We start from the raw sequence: 22,023 nt of genomic DNA on the forward strand, positions 1-22,023 counted from the left end.
TACAACATTTTAAGAGCAAAACTATTTAAATTAGTTTAATTTATTAGATATAATTAACTTTGTTTCTATTAAGACCTATAGAGATGGCTAAGGTTATCTATTGTCAAATTTTCGTTCGATAATATTTATATACCCCTTATGGGAAGGGTGTTTAGACATATTTAGATGCTTTTAGCATTTTGTTGGCTATTACCGGACGAACGGTTAAATCGTCTGTAAAAACACATTTCCCTTTTCATTTTTTTTTTCGCCCAGTTTTTTTTCCATTTTTCTCAATTTTAAAAATAAAACTGTATTTGTTCGATGAGCATCAGAAGGAGTCGGCATCGTTGTCGGACCAGATGGGTTGAATTGGTCTGTCTTGTTGGTTGTTATTGTTGTAGCAGGGAAGTTATTAGGAATTTGCCTGAAATATACACACACACACAGCTAGACACATAAACGAATGTGTGTGTGTGTGTACAATTTTGAATTGATATTTCTGAGAATTTTGCAATTAATGTAGAGGGCAGAAGAAAGAAGAAAAAAAGTTTCTGTTTATTAGGGTTCATTCTAAAGAGAAATTGTGGTGCGAAATGGAGGGGGTGAGATCTTTCAACAAATTGTTTATGTAAATACATAGAATATAAGTTAAGGCAGAGTTATGCAAAACTCAGATAATGCATTCCTTTTTTGGGTATAACCTACAAAAGTAACCGAATAGAAAACACTTTTAACGAGACTTTTGAACGTATTTCTAAATGATCGAATTGTTCAGAAATGTTTAATGACAATTTCAATTATTTTCCATTACACATGCATGTTCATAGATATGCCATTTGTCACACTCAATGTGGAAAGTTTGTCGTCATTTGAACCAACGTCACATCAAGTTCAAGATTTCAGCCTATCCTTTCAATTTGAAATATCTGGCACGTGCATTTCGTTTGCACAAAATGTTGCAATTCGAGCGTAATACAAAAAAACATTCTCATTCTCGTTTGTGTGTGATATGAAATGTCAAATTCTTTGTATATTTTCTGTGACATAGATTGACAAATTGTAATACCCTAAAAATGCTCGAAAAGGTGTAAGAAAATTGCAATAGTTTGTTATCTCTTTTAAGCATTTGTTTTTTGTTCATTTTTAAGGACAATTTTACTTCTGAAGATACAAATTTTCTTGTTTTTAGAGGGTATTAAAGTTAAAAATCAAAAAAATAATTACAACAAAATTCTTCATTTTCTTCTAGTATTTTTTTGTTTTTGTTTTTTTGGCATGTTTCTAATTAGACAGGAGATTGACGGACGGGCAACATTCGAGGCAATGCCATGACGCCGACTGTGGCTGCTGGTCCACCCGATTCCCCACTTATCCGCTTGTCGCTCCATTCAACCACCCACCCATTCTCAAGTAAGTGCTGACAAGTTGGACAGTCGTTTTGGTCATGGAAACCAAATGATGGTCATGTCAGTCAGTCATTCAGTCAGCCAGATAGCCAGCCAAGACGTTCTCTATGTTAGCAATTTGTCTAATAGAGATTTAATCTAAAACTTTATGTAATATTTGTATAACCCCACACAAAGTAAAAAAACGTTCAGCTCTTGAAATGTTTGCATCATAAATATTTATAATATGACATCTGTATAAGTGTTTAAAGACATGCCAAATCCTTCAATCCATTTTTAACTGCTTGTCTGTCATCAACAATGGAAACAAAAACAACCATTGCAACTGTTACTACTTAGTTAGTATGTCTACTAAACGACAACGTTTCAGTCAAGAACGTTTCACAATTGCTAAATAACTGTAATTTGTTAACAATTTTCAAGTATTTAGGGCGGGCCATAAGGCACTTAAGTGGCCAAGATACGAGAGAAAGAGAAGGAGACAAAAAAAAAAGAGGGAGAGGGCGAAGGAAAGCTACACGAGAGGGTCTATTGAGTTGTTTTTAATGTGACATAACCAAAAAAAAATAAAACAACCAAACAAATTCATACAGAAGTGAATTGATTGGGTTAACTTTAAGGTTGAAAGCTTTACTAGAAAAATCTATAACTCAATTGGTTAAGCCATATAATTGGAATGTTTTTTTATTATTAACCGGGGCAATCGTTGCGTATACGTGATATGCTTGTTTATAAATAAAACCAATTCAACTAGGAACTGATGTTTAAGTGTTTCAAGCATTATTATTGATTACTATATTCATCTTGAAACTAATATCTGTATTAAGCCCTATAATTTTTAAAGAGATCTCTTGCCCTCCCCCCTTCCTGGTCGATGATATAAACTACTATAATTAGTAAACCAAGTCCAAATAGCAACTGGATACATTGTGATTTCATTAGAATGACTGAGAGGAAGCAAACCTTGGCATAACTTGGACTTTAATGCTTGGCACGCAAATTGAACCAGAAATTAAGCCAAGTCCAGAGACAACAGGGTGCTCAGTTGCGGGGTCAACGTCATCGCCATCGCCATCGTCGTCATCGTTATCGTCATCGTCATCGAGTGACCATTATGAATATCAAATATTTTCAACCGTTTCAAGTGAAACCAAAAGGCACGTGGAGGCGACAACAACAAAACGACAACGACAAAGTCGGCGGCGACGACGACGACGATGAAGGCAGATGTGACCAAAAATGAATAAATTCAATTTGCTAGAAGGTTTAAGTGACCGCGAAATGGCAGGGTCAAAATTTTGCAATTTTCCAACCACTGTATGCGAGAGTGTATGTGTGCGTGTAACTACAGTGGCACCAAACTGTTGTGTGCTTATGTGTGTGAGTATGTTTTGCTGTGAAGGTTCATTGATTAAGAAAATAAGCAATTTAACATGCTTAACTTGAGGTTAACTGTAATCTAATCTTAGTTTCAAAATTTAAAAAGAATTTAAAACACATTTGATGCAAAAGGTTCAAGATCAAAAATCAGATTTATGTATATTCAATGCAATCCTTTAGAATACCGTCAAAATAGATTTTACTTCAATTTACTTTTATCTCAATCAAAAATGTGAATTTGTGAAAAGAACCAAATATTGTTCCAATTTGTATTGAGATTCAATTCATTGATTTGATCGTTACTTGATGGTTTTTGTTGGCCACATGCGCCAAGCCAATCTGATGCCATGGCCCCGAATATATGTATGTGTATGAATGTGTGTTTGAATGACCTCTGGATGAGGCGTTGACGCCTTCTTATTGACGTTCACGATGACTGCGATGATTGCTGCTGCTAGCCTTATTGTTGGGCTGGCTGACATCGCGCACAGAGTCTCATTTAAAAGCGTTTAAAGTGTTGAATTTTAAATAGGCAGTCAACCAGAGAAAATACAAACAAAAACCGCCGACAGCAACAGCAAACACACAGCGACAACAAGCAGCAGAAGAGGAACAAAAAATAATAAAAAAAACATTTATATTTTTTGCCATTGACTTTGTCCTTAGAAATTTTTCATGTCAAATCAGAGAAGTAACAAATGAAAATGAAGTAATGCAGACAGACAGACAAACTGAAAAGGGATTTCAAGCCTTTTGGTTGGGTCCTTGAACTTGAGATAAGACAAACACAAGAGCTAAGAATCAAGAAAGATATATTCATCTGTTAGCCAATATATATTAGTATATCATATGATCTATTCGCAGTTAACAAGCTGAAGAAAAGATTAATTGATTAGACTTTTTGTAGAAACAAAGTTGAGATTTGATCATTTTGTTGTTTCTGTCTTTTTGTTTATCTAACAATGCAATCAACATTCAAAGCGAATGACACTTTCTGGTTCTGGGTCCACAGAACTTTTCACATAATCGTTAACCAACTTTTCTTGTCACCACGCACACAACACCCCCCTCTTACTCTCTCTCTCTCTCTCTCTATTTCTGGTATATTTGCCGGTGGTTGAACCAAATATGCCAAATGAATTGCAGTTGGTTGTCTCATAGTCTCTGTACGTTCCGTTCTTTGTGGAGTGCAGCGACCTACGCACAGGAAACAGCTGCAAAGTGTCCTATACACCTGCATTTCTTGCTCCTCCCTCCATCCATCCATACATCCCTTCCTTTCTTATCAAGGGCCGAGAGTGTTGATGACCCTTTGGCGTAATGCCAATAAGGCACGTTTTCGCCCGGCTGGGCAAATAAACGATGTACCAGAGGTTAAATGCTGGTAAACTGCTAAACTCTATACTAAATTGAGGTAATAAGCTTGGCTATTATATAAGTTAACCCTAAAACCCGTGATGGACAAGTTATCTGTATAAGTATATTGTGACAAAAATTCACCAATAGTTTTTAAGGTTTTAATTCAATTTATCAGATATTTTCAAAATTATTAATTTTTACAGATTTTAGGGATTTCTGAAACATAAAGTTTAAATGCTTAATAAGACAAAATCAAATAGTGCCCTTTGTATGAGGGATAAACGAAATTGATTATAAAGAGGCAACTACTCGAAATTTGTCAGGTTTGTTTACGATTTAGTCTAAAGGAACGTGGCCTGCACGGATCTTATGAATCATTACCAATATGTGAAGGAAACTTGGCTTATAAATGGGTTTTAACATGAATGAGAGAGAATTTTCGTCTTGTTCTTCATATTTTTTGGTGAGAATAGAAAAGTCACATTTTTTGAATCATAAACCTATAAACTCTTTGCCTATCTAATAGAGAAAGATCTGCCAGTAAATCCATATGTGCTTTAAATTATCCTTTGATAGCAATGATCCAATCCAATATGACCAAAATTTGAACTTGTGTGACTGTTTTGATTTTGAATTCGGGTAATAATTACAAAAACATTACAAAAACATTGATTTTCTGCCATTTAAGTTGTTGTTTTCGTTCTTTAAATTCATGTCAGTGAACTCCTTTGCAGTAAGTGCTGCAAATTGTCATGTCCTGTGGAGCAAGGCAACAACATGCATATATTTACAACTATCTGTGTGTGTGTGTGTTTGTGTGTCTATGGATGTTATTGCAGTCAAAGTTGTCATTCCCTACGACTTGGTTATTTATTATCCCATTGCATTTGTCAAGTAGTCAAATAAATAAAAAAAAAGAGTAAAGAAAATGCAACGTTGATTGAATTGCAAAAGCCACATGATAGCGATGGAATGGAGGGGGTAAAAGGGGGAGTCTTCATTTTTTTTAAGTGTCGCTGATAAAGAAAATAACTCAAGTGGCTTTTTGCCCAGTATATACCATATACTTCAAGTACTTTATGATATAGAAATCGTTTTTCATTATCAATGCCACAGCCGAAATTCATTTTAGTGTTGTGCCTAGTTGCGTTGATTTTGTTTAAGGGGGGTCAGTGTATACCTAAATATGTAGTTTCGATTAGTTATAGTGCAAATGACAAACATTTGCCAACTACTTGGCTGGCAATGTTAAAGGGTGTGATTATTATTAGTATGGGCTTAATACATATATTTGCCTGATTTCAATATTTGCGACGAGAACCTTTCTTTTTTCGTAGTTTTATATCGATTCACCCTGAGTGAGTGAGTGAGTGATGTCATTTTGAGAGCACGTAAAGAGATAGATACATAAACGCAGCGACACAGCAGGAATAGGAATAGAAATTGGTATTGGTATTGGTATTGGCATTGGAAATGGAATTCAAATCGAAGAGAGATTGGATGGCAAACGCACGCCCACCTTGTTGGGAGGACGGGGCCATATCAAGGTCAAGTTGTTTGTCGTTGCGTGTCGAAGGAGAATGTGGTGTATTATATGTGCGGATTGCATCTCATTTACTTAGCTAATGAGGATATAAAGAAATCATGCAACTTTTGCCAGCCCCCAATTCCCCAATAAACTCTTATCTCAATTAGATTCAAAAGTTTATGTCTATTTTTGAACAACTAATTAAGTGTAAAACCTTAAGCTATTAAGGTCAAAACACAAGATATTGACAACTTTTTCTTAGACGTATGAACAAAATGGCTTAAATGGCATTAATTCTACAAACTTTAACTTTTGACTTTAACTTTGCTAAATAATTTTTAAAAAGTTTAAAATTCTCGTTCCTTGACATTGAATAAAGCCTAGTATTTTTCCTGTACTTTGAACAAGTGATGTAAAATGAATTATAGCAGCTTGAACTAGCTCTGTTCTTAGCTGTGGTCGTCAAAACGTTTGTGTTTATTGCTTAGATATTTGGGTCAATGAGAAATTCACTTTTCATTGCATACATTAGGGGAGTTGGTTTATTTCCCTTCTTACGAGCAATTTCAATGTTTTCGTATCTTTAAGTTTCAGGAACGAAAACTTAAAGTTACGTTTCAGTAGATATGTTGAAGAAAATTATCCACTCTATTGCCCTTTCTTAACATTGTAATGACAAAAAATTTACAACAAATGTTACTCAACTTAAAGCCCAGAAGTATGTATGTTGATCCAGCTCTCTGGGTTTTTTAGTTTTTGTTTTGTTTTTATTTCTTTCTTTCATCTTTCACTATGAATTTTGAAACAAACGACAAATGTGTAATTATAATTGAAAATATTCGTTTCGAAAGTAAATCAAAGGACCGACATAAAGATACTTCACATCAGATCATCGAGTTATACTCAATCAAGAATTAATTTTCAGAATATTTATTCAAGTAAGTTCTCATGGGCAAATCTATGGCCAGAAAGAATCTCTTCTTCCGCATTGTAACGTGGTTAAAAATAATTGGACATGTGGCATACATTTTGCTAACATTAATATGCCCTTTTACCCCTTTCCATTTGTAGGGTAACGAAAATAAACTAAACATTTTGCGACTTCCCTTTGTTTTTTTTTTTTGTTTTTCTTATTCTGTTTTTGCTTCTCGGTACATGTGTCAAACGTCTGTTGATGGTTTTTGTTTTTAATTTTTATTTCATGTTTTCGTATTTGTTGTTTCGCAGCAGCAGAGGCAGCAGCAGCAGCAGAGGCAAATAATGAGCAATGGCAAACAGAAATGAATTATGGAAAATACTTATGTTGCGGGCATTCAAAAGTTAGTCCGATATAAATAGATTCCGTTGAAGCATTTGACGAGAATGAAATCAGTTTTTATAATTTTTCGTTTTATTTCGCTTTGTATTTAATTAATCAATTTGTATGATTGTCAAATGTTTATACACTTTTGCGCGTTTTTGTTTTGTTTGTTGTGTATGTGTTTATAACTGCAATAAATTGTCAACGTTCATCCGATAGTCAGTTAATTGTTTCCCATAATCGGATTGCAAAGATCGTAAAGTAATTTTACTCGTATATATAGTTTGGTGTGTGGGGCGGTTGCAAAGGGTGAGGGGTCTGCCACATTATGTACCGGGCATCATTCCCATCATGTCATTATCATCATCATCTTGATTGCTTAATACGTCAATGATGAATTGGAAATTAAACGGAAGCATCTTCTTTCTTTTTTGCCTTCTTGATTCTGATTTACTTTTTAATATATTTATATGAAAATACATAATTTTAACGTTTTTCTAGTACATATCCTTAAATCAAATTACAAAAAAACTCTTTTGAGCCACTAACGGCAAACTTTGTTAATTTGTTAGAAGTTTCCTACACATATATATATTTAGGCCAATAGATATTACCACACAAGTCTTCATTTCTTTTGGAATGAAGGGTATACAAACTGCATATAGACTCTGAAAAAGATAGTTTTTATTCAAATTACAGGGGGCGTAGGAGGCGTGGCAATAATTTAAAATAAACTCAATCTGCCTTAGGATTACACGCGTCTCCATACCGACTTTGGTGGCTCTAGTTTTAACAATTTTCAAGATCTTGGTATTCAAACAGACATCATTCCAAAAGGTTAACACTTTTTCTTTCCTTTGGAAACATTTGTATGTATATAAATTAACTTGGGGGATGTATAGTATCAAGAATAGTGTGTTAAAATTTAAGATGGATCCAAGTAAAACTTCTAAAGTTATAGGTAGTTGATTAAAGATTTTTGGGTGTCCAAAACTTTAAAACGCTCTCCTGAAAAGTTGCCATTTTCAAAATCGGTGTACACGATCCTGTAAAATCTACTGGACGAATTGTTTTGAAATTTTGCACAGTACTTCTTCTCTTAATGATTGAATCATTTCAGATGATTCTGTGACGAGTTACGATGTACACCGCAAACCACTTCTTTTTCGAGGTCCTGCCGGAGATTGTCTATATCTCACTTAATTTTCAATATTTTTGGATGAAAATTTTCACACATATTGTTTTAATGTTGTATTATCACACATTTAACTGAGACTATTCTTATAGCCAATAAAAGTTCTTAAAAAATTACCGATTTTGCACGAATTAACTATACTATAGTATATGGGAGTTGAACCTCAGTTTAGTTCAGAATAGAACCGAAAATTATTGATTTAGTTCGGATGTGATCCTTTTGGCTTGTCACATTTCAAATATATCGAATACATATCAGATAATGAAATTGTTGGCTGTTCATCAAAGTGTTTCATTGAGTTACTCAAACGAAAGAAAAGTGTTGAACAAACAAAACACAGAGGCAGCACCCAAAGGGCAAACGCTGACAACCTCTCAAGTGTACTCTCCGGTCATTGAAGGCATAAACACACACACACACACACAGATTGACACACAAGAGTACATAGTTGGACAGCTACTATGTTTTATATGAGCCTCTCGAGTGGCAGTTGGCAATTGGAAGGCGCCCAACTTCATAACGCCAATTGTGTGCTAATTGTTTTGTCTGCAAGCTGCTTTCAATTGACAGGCTACTGAGATGATGACGACGACGACGACGATGATGATGATGATGATGATGCTAACAGCTAATTGTGGGCATTAACAAGTCTTCGTTTTGAGCTCAAACTCAACTTGGACTTGGAGTGTTTGTTTCTACGAATAAATACATACATATGTACATATGTATATTTAGTAGGCCTGCTGCCTGCCTGTCTTGCCCCCCTTCTTTCCTCGTATGTAGCTGTCAATCTGCCTCTGGTTTTTTCTACTCTAACTTCATGCAAGATTGATTGGCTTTCAAACTATAGCGATTGAATCGATTGTCAAAAGATAATCATCTCGTTCAAGATAGCAATCTGAATAAAATTAGCAATTAAATCAAGTCAAAGCATTAAGTTTTGATTGAGTCTTAGATTGAAAACAGGTGTATATTGAATTCAACTAGAGATCGATATAAGCCTAATATTTCAGGCCGGTCCAGTTAACAATGAGAATTTTTCGCAAATGGTTTAAATTTTACAATTACTCTATTAATAATTTGTTTGGTTTTTGAGAATTTCGTAACTAAAACCTCATTATTTTAATGGGATTTGAGAATTTGTTCATCTTGAGCGCTTTGAACTTGGTGCCGTATGTTTAAAGCTCGTAACCTTATTCTTATGTCAAAAGGAAATAGAAAGAAGCTTCTAGACTTTTTGCTATGAAGAGTTTTATACAAATAGTTGTTAGGTTGGCCAAATTGTACTGAAGAAATAAGCTAAGAAGAGCCATATAATCAGATAAAAACACAATCGTTTCTAAGAGTAAGGCATATCTTTCGTTTCGAAAAGTAACTAATCCAACTATTACCACTAAAACCAATGCTTAGCTTAGTCGTATCGGTGCGAATATAACTAATTTGATGCGCGTGCGCGAACGGCAACCACTTCTCCGAGTGCTGCACCACATTCAGCGCAATTGCTGAATCAAAAGCGCAATCAAAACACGCGTGCGCGCATTCAGTTCGATTTTCAACTTTGTTTCAGTTGTTTTTATTTAGCTGGCCAATAAAGTAAAGTTTGTTAGTTTAGTTGAGGCTACACAGTTTACTCAGTTGGCTGCAGACAGAATTGTTGCCCGTCCGTTTGTCCATTATTTAGTTAGTTACTTAGTTAGTTAGTTAGTTAGTTTGTTGGCGGCGGCACGTCTTTGTCAGGGTTGCCAGCGTGAGTTCATTTTAATTGCAAGCACATTCCATTAGTTCAACAATATTATATTGGATTTATACCCTTTTTAATGGCTAATCACTAAAAATCAAAAAGAGTTGGTCTCTTTAACATTAAAATATATACATATAAAAGTTTCGACTTTTCTCATATTTGGATTATTATCATGGATAAATGTTGTTTTGTAAATTATATCAAGTGTATTTCAACTTCGTTTTCTTTCTCCCACACTGAACAACTTTTCCTTCTCTCTCTCTCTCTCTCTCTCTCTCTCTCTGAGTTTTGTTGTTGCTGCGGCTTCAACTCTGCCACATTTGGCGGCAAACAAATTAATTTTTGCGCCTACATACGCTAATTGACTTGAATAATATGGGCGTCGGTTTTTTGTTTTTTTTTAATTGCGACAAACGATTAATAAACAGCTTAAGGAGGAGCAGCTGAAGGAGGAGCCGGCAATAGGGTGGACTAGGTGTGGGAAAAGCCAACACAGCCTAACCTTATCTACATACATCTATGACCTCCCACGCACTCACAGATCACTCGGAACGTGCCGCTTGACCTACAAAGTATTTGCACAAAGAGAAGGTGACAAGCAAAAAAAAGAAAGAAACCAATACCGATCAAGTGCCCCATACACGTGCGGTGGAAGGAGGAAAGCAGCAAACTACCCCATAAGAGCAAAAAGGAAAAAAATGAAACCAAACTATGCCATCAAATGGCTGCTGCTTGGTTAATTAGAAATCAATTGAAACGCAGCAACAGCAGCAGCAGCAACAACAACAACAACTGCAAATCTGGCGACCTAAATACGTTGTGCCAACAAAACTGGCCCCCACCCGACTATGTCCATGTCTGTGACTATGTCTATCTATATTAGAGACTACTAGAGATGAACGCGTGTGGCACTGGGCCCAAAAACAAGATCGTGAGGCACGATCTCATCTTTAGTTTTTTAGTTAAGTTTTAGTCACTTTGTGTGGCATGCAAACTGGCCCCTGGCTCCATCGCGGGAACCAGTTTTTTTGGTTGCCACCGTTCATTCCGATTGTTCTTGCTACCCCCTGACACCGCCTCTCTCCTTACCCAACTTGCTGCTGTTGCTGCTGCTAACTCACTTACTCACCCCTTCGGTCGCTCGCTTACTGGCTCTTGGCCATTATCTCGACGAAAAAAATGCTTAATTGCGTTCGCCTTGCATATCGAAGACGATGCAGATAATGCAGAAATTTATTGGCAAATTTAAGTTCTATTTGATTTCAGTGTAATAATCTTAAGTAGGATTGAGTGGTGGGTTTGTGGTGGTGCAATCAATGTCACTAGCTTTTTATTGTGGCCCTTTAATGGGACTACTTGAGCTAACACTTCACCTCCATTCACCTCCATTCGCCTTCTTTTACCTTTCTTACCCCACGGTTCATAGTTTTCTCTCTCTGTCCCTCTTTTGATTTAGTTTTAGGACAGCCACAGTTTCTCTCTCTCTCTTACTCTCAGCGATTCGGCCGCCTTACCTTGTCTAAGGTGTTTTACCTTCTTAACCCCTCCCTCCCTGTCACCCGCCACCCTGGCACAATGCACAATTTGCATGCATGTCACGTTCCTTGCAATGATGACGGCTCCGTCACCTGGTCTCGCATAATCCCAGAAAGCCAACAAAAATTATATGTAAAACAAAAGCCGATATCTAAAATACGCTTTTAAGAGACTAAAAATAGTTGAGATCACTTAATAGCCTCTAGTTAAAATAATAAAAATACTTGCTGAGCTCACGAAATATATTGATTTGAAGTTATGGCAAGGCTAAAGTATACCCTGCAAATGGTAGGTATAATATCCCAACTCTAACTCTTAAGAGGCACTTGGCAAATACTATATTAAATTGTTCATATTGAGGAATATAATGAGATTAAGTATGGCTCATTTGAACGACTTTAATATACCCTTTCGGTACCCTATGCTGGCTGGGTATATTAAAAAATATTGTTAAAGTCAATTAAAAAATCTTTGGCCATGTTTCTTTTTGTTTTTGTTTTTGGTGTGTGTCTGCGTTCGAAGTGAATTGAATTCTTGGCATGCTCCAGCTCTAGACTAACAGCCACCCCTTCCGCCCCCTTCTCCGTGTCTCTTGATGGCGCCATGATTTACGATTTAGGAGAATGCCATAATCGAAAATGAAATTGTCGGATGGCAAGAATTGAAATTGAAAGGCAAAAAAACAAAAAAAACACAACGAAAAAAGACAAAAAGCTATTGGTCGATGATGTTGAAAGATGTTGATGATGTTGCAGTGTCAAGTTTGAGAGTGTGTGTGTGTGTGTGCGGGGGTGTCTCTGTGTGTTTCAGTGTGTGTTGCAATTACATTTGGCGATGATGAAGATAATGAAGTTGTTTGTTCTACGTTGTTCTTATTGTTGTTGTTGTTGCAAGTTTAGCGCTCAGTGTCTCGACGTTGGAAAAGGAATTGCGGTCACAGTTCATTGAACCGTTAGAATGCACTTTACACTGCCACCACAACAAGCCAAACAGCCAGCCAGCCAGCCAGCCAGCCAGCCAGCCAGCCTGCCATCTTTCTACATATAGATACATATATACTTGTATGCATATAAGAAAGATGCAACGCACCACTCATTCTCACCATCACCATCATCGCTCTTGCCCTGATGGGTGTTGGGTGGCACCCTTGAGAGAGCATGTCAACAGCCAACAACAACCATAAGAAGGACCTACCGACAGACAGCTTGTAGATCTAGAGGAAAAGAAGAGGATGCTTTATTTCAAGCATTAACCGTGAGAATGAGTGATTCTTTTAAGCAAAACAAGCAATAGAATATTACACTAGAACAATTACAATTCAACGACTCAAGAGGATAATGAAACTTAAACAGAATCTATAACTTACAATAACAAACTATAAATCGCCAGCATATAATCACAGGAAAGGATTCTCGTTGTGGTGGAAATGAGGAAAATTTATCAAAACTTTGTTATGCAAGTTCTATATTACCTTTTTGACATTATAATTCTTTAGAACACTATCGATGGCTTATAAAAAACCAATCGACTTATAGCCCAATTTCTTGACCATCGTAACAAGCGCAGTTGTAGCTCTTTCAACTATCAGTAGTTATTCAGCAAAACTTTCTCTATTTCATCTTTCACCTATGAATGCAACAATGCATTGCGTGTTAGAAGAGACTTTATTATTTTCCAGCCGAAATTAATTATTTTAAAAAAAGTCAAAGATCATTTCGAATTCATGATATTAGCCAAGAGGTTTAAACCAATTTGTTTGCCTTGTTTTAGTTCCCCTTTCATTAACCATTTTCCAAGTTTTCCTTTTCATAATTGGCCGAGAAATGATTTCCTCTTGCAGCTAATCACACACATGTTCTTTGTGGGTGAACAACTCTTTGGTGGAATGATCTTTTTGATTTATTTTCGGTATGGCTTTCCGCTTATTCATTTCGAATGGGAGACAAATCCCTCTGTGATGATGTTGTTGTTGCTGCTCGCTTGTTTGTTTTCGTTTGTTTGTTTGCCGCCTCTGTGTGCTATTATTATTTTTAGTTGACTCTCTACTACTGGAAGACTTGCGCCTTGGCGACTTGTGACATTGCAGTTGCACTGGGTAAATTATAGATCAAAGAGGCCTCCCCGCCGCCTCTTCGCATCAAGTGAAATTGGTTATAAGTTATAATGCCATTGGCCTCTATAATGACTCGCTGTTGGGTTGTGTTGGGGGCATTTTCAAACAATAGATCCCCCAAACCGAACCGACTGCTAAGGCAACTGCCTCATCGAAGAGGAGACAGCTTAAGCATGAGAAAAATAATAAAAACAACACCAACAAACACCATACAGAAAAGACTAAAGCTAAAGACAATGCTGCATTTGCTATGCCCTTTTTCACCATTTTCGTTTCCATATTTCAGTTTATGCCAACGCTAAACGTTCGATCTCCAACTATTTTAACTTCTATTTACACAAAAATAGATCCAAAATATTTCTACATATATGTAGATTATAAAGCATTGCGCAATTGGTAAACATTTTGTTAAAGGTAACGCACCCTTTTTCGTCGAAGGGTATGATAAAACACGTATGCAAAATGAATATGGCAACAATCCAAGTGCTTTGTAGTTGCAGTTGCTGTTGTGTTCACAAGTGCATAAATATTGCATTTATTGCTCTCTCTCTCTCTCACACACACACCAACAGAAACACAAATGATTATATACATTCACATACATACATACACATATTATTTTTCTATACGCACTTTTAACTTCAGAGTTCTAGGATAAAACGGAGATTTGGGTCGTTGCTTGCTGTCTAATGAACTTTTTTCCAATTTAAGAGAAGATAGCGCAAGTTAGATTCAATGTCAAATATATATATGTAAAAGTTAACTTAAGAAACTGTTATATTATTTAATTCAGAAATACCCAAACATTTATGCGAATCAAAGAAGTTATACAACATTATTTATATAAATAATATAACACGTTCAGTTAAACATATAGAAAGTGAAACCTGCAGGGCCGGATTGAGCATACAGCAGGATTATTAGATGCTATAATTTTGGTTTGCTATAAAGTTGATTCCATCTTTTAAACATTGGGAATCTGTAACTTTGCCACATTTTACAACGAGATCTTACAATGATTTTAAGTTCCGTTTTGAATTGGATTGTAATTCACGCTAATTATGATGTTATCTTCTTAAGCGAGGATAACAACAAATAAATCCAAGAAACCTTAATTTCATGGAGCTCTAAATTAGTTAATTTTTGAAGTATTTGTAAAATTCATCTCTTTAAGTTAGAGTGGTATCTTTCAATCTACATTAACATCTCGAAAATCGAAACAAAATTTTTTTTTTTCAATTATCCTAGTGTTCAATGGCATTTGAAAATATGATATATATCTTTTTAAAATCGGTTGAAAATTGTCCAAAATCATTTGTCCATTATTGCTCCTGGCCCCTGAAGCTGCCTGCACTGCTTATTATTGTTGTTTAACAAAATTGTCCTACAAAAGTGCTATAAAAATGTTAACAATACTTTTATGTCGTGAATGTGGTAATATGGTGAAGCACACTTTTATACATAAACTGTTATACAGCATTTGGTATATATTATTTCGTACATACATAGCTGTCACATGGAAGCAAATATACTTGACAAGGCTATATATTGTTATACGAACTGTTATACAAAACAATAAATCGAAGTTTAAGAGTTGTGCATACAATCCCACAAAGAAAGGGAATGTCTACACAGTTCAATTAAACTAAAGTTTAGAATTAACTAACCATCTGTATTCTACCAACCAATTAACTTTATTAAATTAACTGAATTGTAATTAATTTTTAACAGATTTTGACTTTAACAATCATTTAGACAACATTTTAAAGAGTATCCAATAGTTCAATTTGGTATAATTGATTGCAACAAAAATTGTATAATGCAATTTTGAAAGTTTGTATGCATATAAATATATAGAAGTAACTATATAGAAGGTACACATATCAATCATGTCAGCTCTTGGAATTGAAGAGCTTAGAATTGTCTAGATTTTCCTTACATAAGAATGATATGTGTATGTATGTATGTTAACTATGATCGCTGAACTTGAAAGTTGAACTGCACAATCTATCTACAATGAGGTTTCCCCATGCTACCATGAAGAGAGGGCTTTGTGTACCTGCCCCTCCTGTCTCCACCAGTTCCCCTCTCTAGCGACATCTTCACCTCACCTCACCACGCTGTTAACGGGGTTTTTTCTTTTTGAAGATAGTCGGAAAAACAAATACCCAAGAGGTAGATACTGCCATCAAATGGAAATGTAGGGTCCGCGACAACTTATGGACAAATACAAGACCATCTTTGGGGGAATATATGTACATACATATACAAATTCCACTTTATAATTGAAATGAAAACACACAAAATGTCGTCTATTCGAAAGTTTTAATCAACTTGAAGGCAAATTTTAGTTCATGAATTGTTATTATCGACTTGAATCAAAAATTGAATCACAAATTACTTATTATTTGGGTTGACATGCTTTATCAACATTTTCTATTATGTACGTTTCCTATCTAACTAACTTGTACTTGACCATATAAAGTGAGAGTGAGAGGGACAGAGAGAGAGAGAGAGAGAGAGCAAAAGATTGGGCCAAGAAAGAAGTAAACATTAAAAAAGCAAAAAAGGAAAACGGAAAATGAAAAGAAAATCAACTTACCCAAATAAAAATGTTGCAATGCAAGTTAACGGTTGTTATTTTTTGTAGTTGTAGTTATTGTTGTTATTGTACTTGTTGTTGCAATCAAAGATGCCTCAGAATGCTGCGTGGGAGAAAGAGAGAGTGTGTGTGTGAGATGAAGAGAAACTAAGACAGACAGACAGAGATAGAAAGAGGAAGAGAGGAGATAGAGCGTTTAAGCCTAAATGAAATAACATTCATCCACGCCCACGCTCAACGAAAAAAAAAATGCAAGGCAACTTTTTTCCGTCTCCTCATTTCGTCTTCATAGATTGGTTTTTTCTTTTCCTCCTCTTTTATATTTGATTATCTAACATTGAAGAAGTAGGAAGTGGCAAAAAGGGCTTTGGGATTGTTGCTGTTGCTGCTGTTGCTACTGTTAATACCGTTATTGATTTTTTTGCGGCTAAGCTCTTACCAAAAACAAAACTCACAAAAAAAGACAAAAAGAAAAACGAAAAGGCAAGAAATAAGGCGTGTTTGGCCTAAACGCATCCATAGACAACACACACAAACGCAATCACACACACTGACACACACACACACACACAAAGCAAAACGAGTTAAGACGCAGCCACAGACAAGAAGCGACTGCAAGATAAAGCTACAAGAACAACTACAATAGCAACAACAACAAAAGAACTTTGCCTTTTCCTCTGCAGCATTGCTGCTTCTTCGTCTTGAAAAATGTTTGACTAATTTTTGTTTGTATTTTTCGGTTTTTTTTTTGTTTTCCCTTATATTGTAGGGTACGGATGGGGGAATATTTGCTATTATTTACATTTTTCTTTTGCAATTTTTGTCGTTCGCCTTTTTAGTTGCGCGCGCGCATTTGGCCAACAACAAACCAAGAAAAAAAAAAAAAACAACAAAAAAAACTTTGCAACTTTAAAAAAAAAACAAGAAACTTTAATAGCGGCTGCAACGGTTTCACTAAACGCACACACTAACAGAAAACAAAACCGACAATTTGTTAACAATTTTCTCTCTGTTTCGGTTCAAGCTTTGTTTGTTCTTTTTAAACCAAAAGTTAATCGACATCCGCGCGCGTTACGGCCGCACAACACCATTCAACTTGAAAACAAAAACAACACTAGAGATGGCACGTACCTCGATTGCAGCATTTTACACATGAAATATCGATGGGTTACCACACCACGAACAAAACATAACCCAGCAAATATTTTGTGTAACTCAATGGAAATGTCTACCCAGTAGACATTTTCTTTAATAACATAATATCATGCACTGCTTCTTAGATTTATAGAGTTTATTTAATATGTTTTTTTCTTTAAAAATAAAAATGTTGAGAAAATAGCGAATTTTAAATTAAGTAACAATTTTAAAAAGGATGTGGTAAAAAGTGGACTAACAATTTTTAATAAGAAATCACCTGTTTTCTGTTTCCACTTCAGCCCACCACATCAGTATGATTGCATACTTTGCGGGTTGTGCAATTGTATTTGCTTACTTCCATACTTTTTTGATTATAATTTATTAATGTTTCATGTATTTTTACATATTTTTTATTACCCTATATGTGTGTATATTTTAAAGGTACATAAATAATAATTATACATTTGATGTGTTAAATTTTGAGAGAAATTGAAATTAAAAGAATTTCTTTACTTTTAATTCTTAACAGAGGCTGAGTCTGTTAACACTTGTTGAGTCTGTTAATACATTTTGAGACTGTTAACAGTGCCGCAACTGTCAAAAAAGAGCGCGTGGTTTTAAAAAATTCATACTTCACTTTTAGAAAAGCTCTTAACACTTTCAACTAATCCCATTTGGCCAGGGCAGAGATTTTAATATAAATTAGAAAATCACTTTCCAGTCTATAAGTTGGGATATGAATATCAATTAGAATATTTTAAACATTAATTTTTGGTCAACTTGCCTATTTTTTCCACCCATAATTTGACGAATTACTTCTTTTAAAAAGTTGTGTATCAATTCATCCCCAATTATTTTAAAATGATGTTAAACATTTGGATATTTAAAATAGAAAAATTAAGAGTTTTAAAGTTTTTGACCCTTAGGATTTGTTAATCCTACTAAATCAGTCAAGTCTCAAATGCAAATGGAGTAGCAAAAGAACTTACCTTACCATTAATGTTTCAAATATAATTCCACTTTTTATATCGTTTTTACAATTTCGATTGTTTCGTAAATTTTATTTTTTTTGTTGTTTTTTATTTATTTTTTTCAGTTTGTTTTGTTTTTTTCCATTGTTTAATAATAAAATATTACATTTAATTAAAAAAAATAATAATAATAATAAAAATAAAAATAAATGAAGAAGAAAAATTATCAAAAAAATAGCTCATTTAATAAGTACAGTTAATAAATTAAATAATAGCGCATAATTGAAACTAGAATTGCATTTCTAGTTTTTTTTTTTTTTAAAGATTTAGTATTAGAGGATTTACACACACAAAGGTTTTTAAAATTTGATATTCCTTTCCCATTTGTATACCCTTGCAGGAGGTATTATAAAATTGGTCAGATGTTTGTAACGCACAGAAGGAGACGTCTCCGACTTCATAAAGTATATACATATATTCTTGATCAGCATGAGAAGCTGAGTCGATATAGCCATGTCCGTCTGTGCAAATTACTTTCACGCCGCCATCTGAAGAGCTATCGGAATAAAACTTGATATTTGAGCTACTTTTAGCCCGGAACAGATAAAGTATGAAAATTGTCAGGATCGGACTACTATATCATATAGTTGTAGAAGAAATATAGATGAAGAAATTGGAGTATCTCAATGAAATTTACTAATATGATAGTTTTTTGTGCATTGATACCGAAAAAATAATTTGGAACAAGTCAAAATATTATGGCCAAGGACTGCAAGGGTATATAAACTTCGGCACAGCCGAAGTTAGCTTCTTTGACATTTCATTTTTATTTCGAGAATACACCAGAAGAAGTCAGTCAGTTTTGTCCGCTTCTTGCGATGTAGTACAGAAATAAATGCATTTAACGCAATTTAATAAAGTTTTGTTTTGGGTTTTTTTTTTCTTCTTTTCGTTTGTTTGTTATTAGTATTTACACATTTAAAAAAAAAATGAATTACATATATTAATTAATAGTTTTTAGAATTTAACACATTTTGGCATGACAAACTTTGAGTTTGGCTAGCAAAACGAAAACGAAAATGATGTGATAAAATTTGAAGAAAATCCTTTTGTATTTATGGGAAAGATTGATAGAGTTATGAAATTCCATAGGGTAGCACCTTTTTGTTTTTATTGATTTCAATTGCTACTGGTTTGTTGCCTGGCCGGCATGGGAGGGCGGTTGTGGGGCGTGGCAGTATATATAACTACAGATCATTGCTCTTCCCCATAGATATAACTTTGTTTTCATAATTTTTGCAACTTAATTACTGACAACAAAAATTATTAAAAAAAAAAAAAAAAAATTGGAGAATCATAATTATATTTTATAATATCTCTCTCAAATAATATTAGCTAACATTCACTCACTCTCTATCTCTCATACTCATTCAGAACTCATTCATACTCACTTAGCATTAGGTTATCATCTTCTCTCATCATTTAAACTTTAGTATAGATTAATATAGCACTTTAACTTGTTTTTGTTTCTTCGTGTGTGTGTGTGTGTGTGTGTGTGTGTCTGTGTGTGGTTTTTGCTTTCTTTTGTTGTTAATAAAAACCTTTTAACGCTTATGAAAGTTCTTAATTTCGTGACTAGGCAAGTTATATGGTAACTATATAGAAAATGATCGTAAACATCGCAAAAAACTAGAGAGAACACAAACAAGAAGTTTTGCCTTTTAAAAGCAAGCGCAGCCAGGTTTGAAACTAGGCTAAGCGCTTTCAATGTGATTTTTTTGTTTTTTGTTTTATAAGTTAGTATATTGTTTAGTGCGATGTTAGTTGTTCGTATTTGTTGTTGTTGGTATTGCTGATAGTTTTTTTTGTTTTTTGTGTATTAAGGCAATCTATAGATGCTCATCGCCATGGTAGCCATTACGAAGTGGTTGCCGTTCTTGTGAATGATCTGTGGGCCGATTGCGATTGAAGAAACCACACTAAAAATAATAGAATTGAGAATGATTAGTATATAAAATGATCATTGTTAACTTTTATCAACTTACCTTATACAGCAAAAAGATGAGCAGCAGCAATATCAAAGCGCCAGCACATGCTGAAAGGACCACAATCCAGAGGGATATAACATCTGGAACTGCCAATGGTTCCGGTTCGGCCTTATAGAACACCTCGTGAGATTTAACAATCTGATCCTTTGGTTGGCCAATAAATGGCAGTTTTGTGACATTGGCCACAGCCAGTGTAGATACATTCAATGGCACATTGGAGGCCAGTTTCTCCATTGTCTTGGCCACCATGCGTGCACGGATGGCCACAAAAGCGGCATCAATATCCTCCGAGCCCAAATTGGTAACCTCACAGCGTATGGTACGGCATTTGGCTGCCTGGCATGGTGAATTTAGATCGATTTGCGTTGGTCCTTCGGTTGGCTTTTCTTCGCGGCGAACACGATGCTGAGAGGAACTGCTACTCGAACTCGACCATTGCTGGTGGGCACGACCCTGACCCTGGCCCTGACCCAGTCCCTGTCCTCCTTGATTATCCTCGTCATAGTAATCCTCATTTTCGCGTCCATAGTACGACGGCTTGTTATGGACGACACGATGTTGCTGTTGCTGATAACCACCCACAGGTGCATGGCTTCGGTATAGTTCATTGTCCACATTGACCCGATGGATGGGACCCAGTTCAAAAGTGGACGTATGGAAATTTCCACTTTGGCCACCACCACCACCACCGATGCCACCACTAGCACCGCCAACACCCGCATAATGAATAGTTCTGGGCTCATTATTGGGCAAACGGAATTGCTGATTACGATATTGCTGACTGGAACTGGATGTGACAATTGGTGGTTCTGGTCCATTGGCCATTTGTATGTAACCATGAGTGCTATGGCCACGCAATTGGCCACTTGGAAGTTGGCCATTGGTGCTGGAGTAGCTGCTGCTGGTTGTCAGGGTGCTGTGATTCAATGGTAGCTCCGGATCCACTCCCACCGCTTGATTGGCACGATCCTGATGGACATAAGAAGCATCGCCGGTGGCATCTTGGGCATCCTCACGTTCCAAGAGATCCTTTTGCTTGGTCGTGAAATGGAAACGTCTCTCATTGCTTACGGCAACCCCACCCTGGCCAGCCTGGTTTGAACCCTGAGAGATTTCCACATGTCCTCCTGAGCTCTCCGACTCGCCATTGATCTTAACACTGGCATCCGCACTGCCAGCGGACGATGAGCCTGACAAGCTGCTGGTATGCCCCACCGAATTACTGATGGCTCCCTGAGCATGCAGATACGATTTCCTCTGCAATTTGGTATCCAATTTCAATTGGCGCTCATTCACTTCGGAAATCATGTCGCAGTGAATGCGTCCACCGGTTTCGGGCTGGTTGAGCAGATACATCAATGGATCACCGGCTATGGTCTCATAGGGATAATGAATATAGACGACTGCCTCTTCGATAATCGATGGACGATTGTTGCGTATCTCGTAGATGTGGACAACTTGTGGCCCCAAATCCTCCTCGGCCGTGGCGTTCTCCACACTCTTGTAGTCGTCGGCCTTATAAAGCTGATAGTCGGGCAGGGAAGTGCCCTTAATACTTAAATCAGTGTCCACCCAGATGCCAACACTCTTGCGATAAATATTATCGAAATGGGAACCAGGTTTCTCCAGATTTGTCGAATTTGCCTCAAAATAAAAGTCATAGCTCGATGAGCTACCGAATTTCTCTGCGGGCACTAAACTGATCTTGAAATGAGCCTAGAAAGA

At 35.9% G+C, this 22,023-nt stretch overlaps 2 protein-coding genes across 10 annotated transcripts in view; both read right to left on the reverse strand.

The window, feature by feature from the left end:
• rut (rutabaga) overlaps nt 1–17,237 on the reverse strand; it is a 35,696-nt gene extending 18,459 nt beyond the window's left edge. The window contains exons 1-2 of one of the 2 annotated variants that reach the window (XM_068284980.1): nt 16,945–17,237; nt 16,143–16,245 (exon numbers count right to left, since the gene is read on the reverse strand). The gene's annotated coding sequence lies outside the window, so the exon portion shown is untranslated. The remainder of the gene's footprint in view (nt 1–16,142; nt 16,246–16,944) is intronic. The other variant, XM_068284979.1, reaches the window with a different exon arrangement.
• Nucleotides 17,238–19,394: 2,157 nt separating this feature from the next.
• if (inflated) overlaps nt 19,395–22,023 on the reverse strand; it is a 32,921-nt gene continuing 30,292 nt past the window's right edge. For all 8 annotated transcript variants that reach the window (XM_068285150.1, XM_068285149.1, XM_068285154.1 and 5 more), the window contains 2 exons: nt 20,296–22,014; nt 19,395–20,229 (listed from right to left, as the gene is read on the reverse strand). In XM_068285150.1, the coding sequence (XP_068141251.1) occupies nt 20,140–20,229; nt 20,296–22,014 (1,809 nt within the window). In that variant the 3' untranslated portion in view covers nt 19,395–20,139. The remainder of the gene's footprint in view (nt 20,230–20,295; nt 22,015–22,023) is intronic.

This window comes from Drosophila tropicalis, unplaced genomic scaffold (genome assembly GCF_018151085.1).
Source record: "Drosophila tropicalis isolate 14030-0801.00 unplaced genomic scaffold, ASM1815108v1 contig_4, whole genome shotgun sequence".
Classification (NCBI taxonomy): domain Eukaryota; kingdom Metazoa; phylum Arthropoda; class Insecta; order Diptera; family Drosophilidae; genus Drosophila; species Drosophila tropicalis.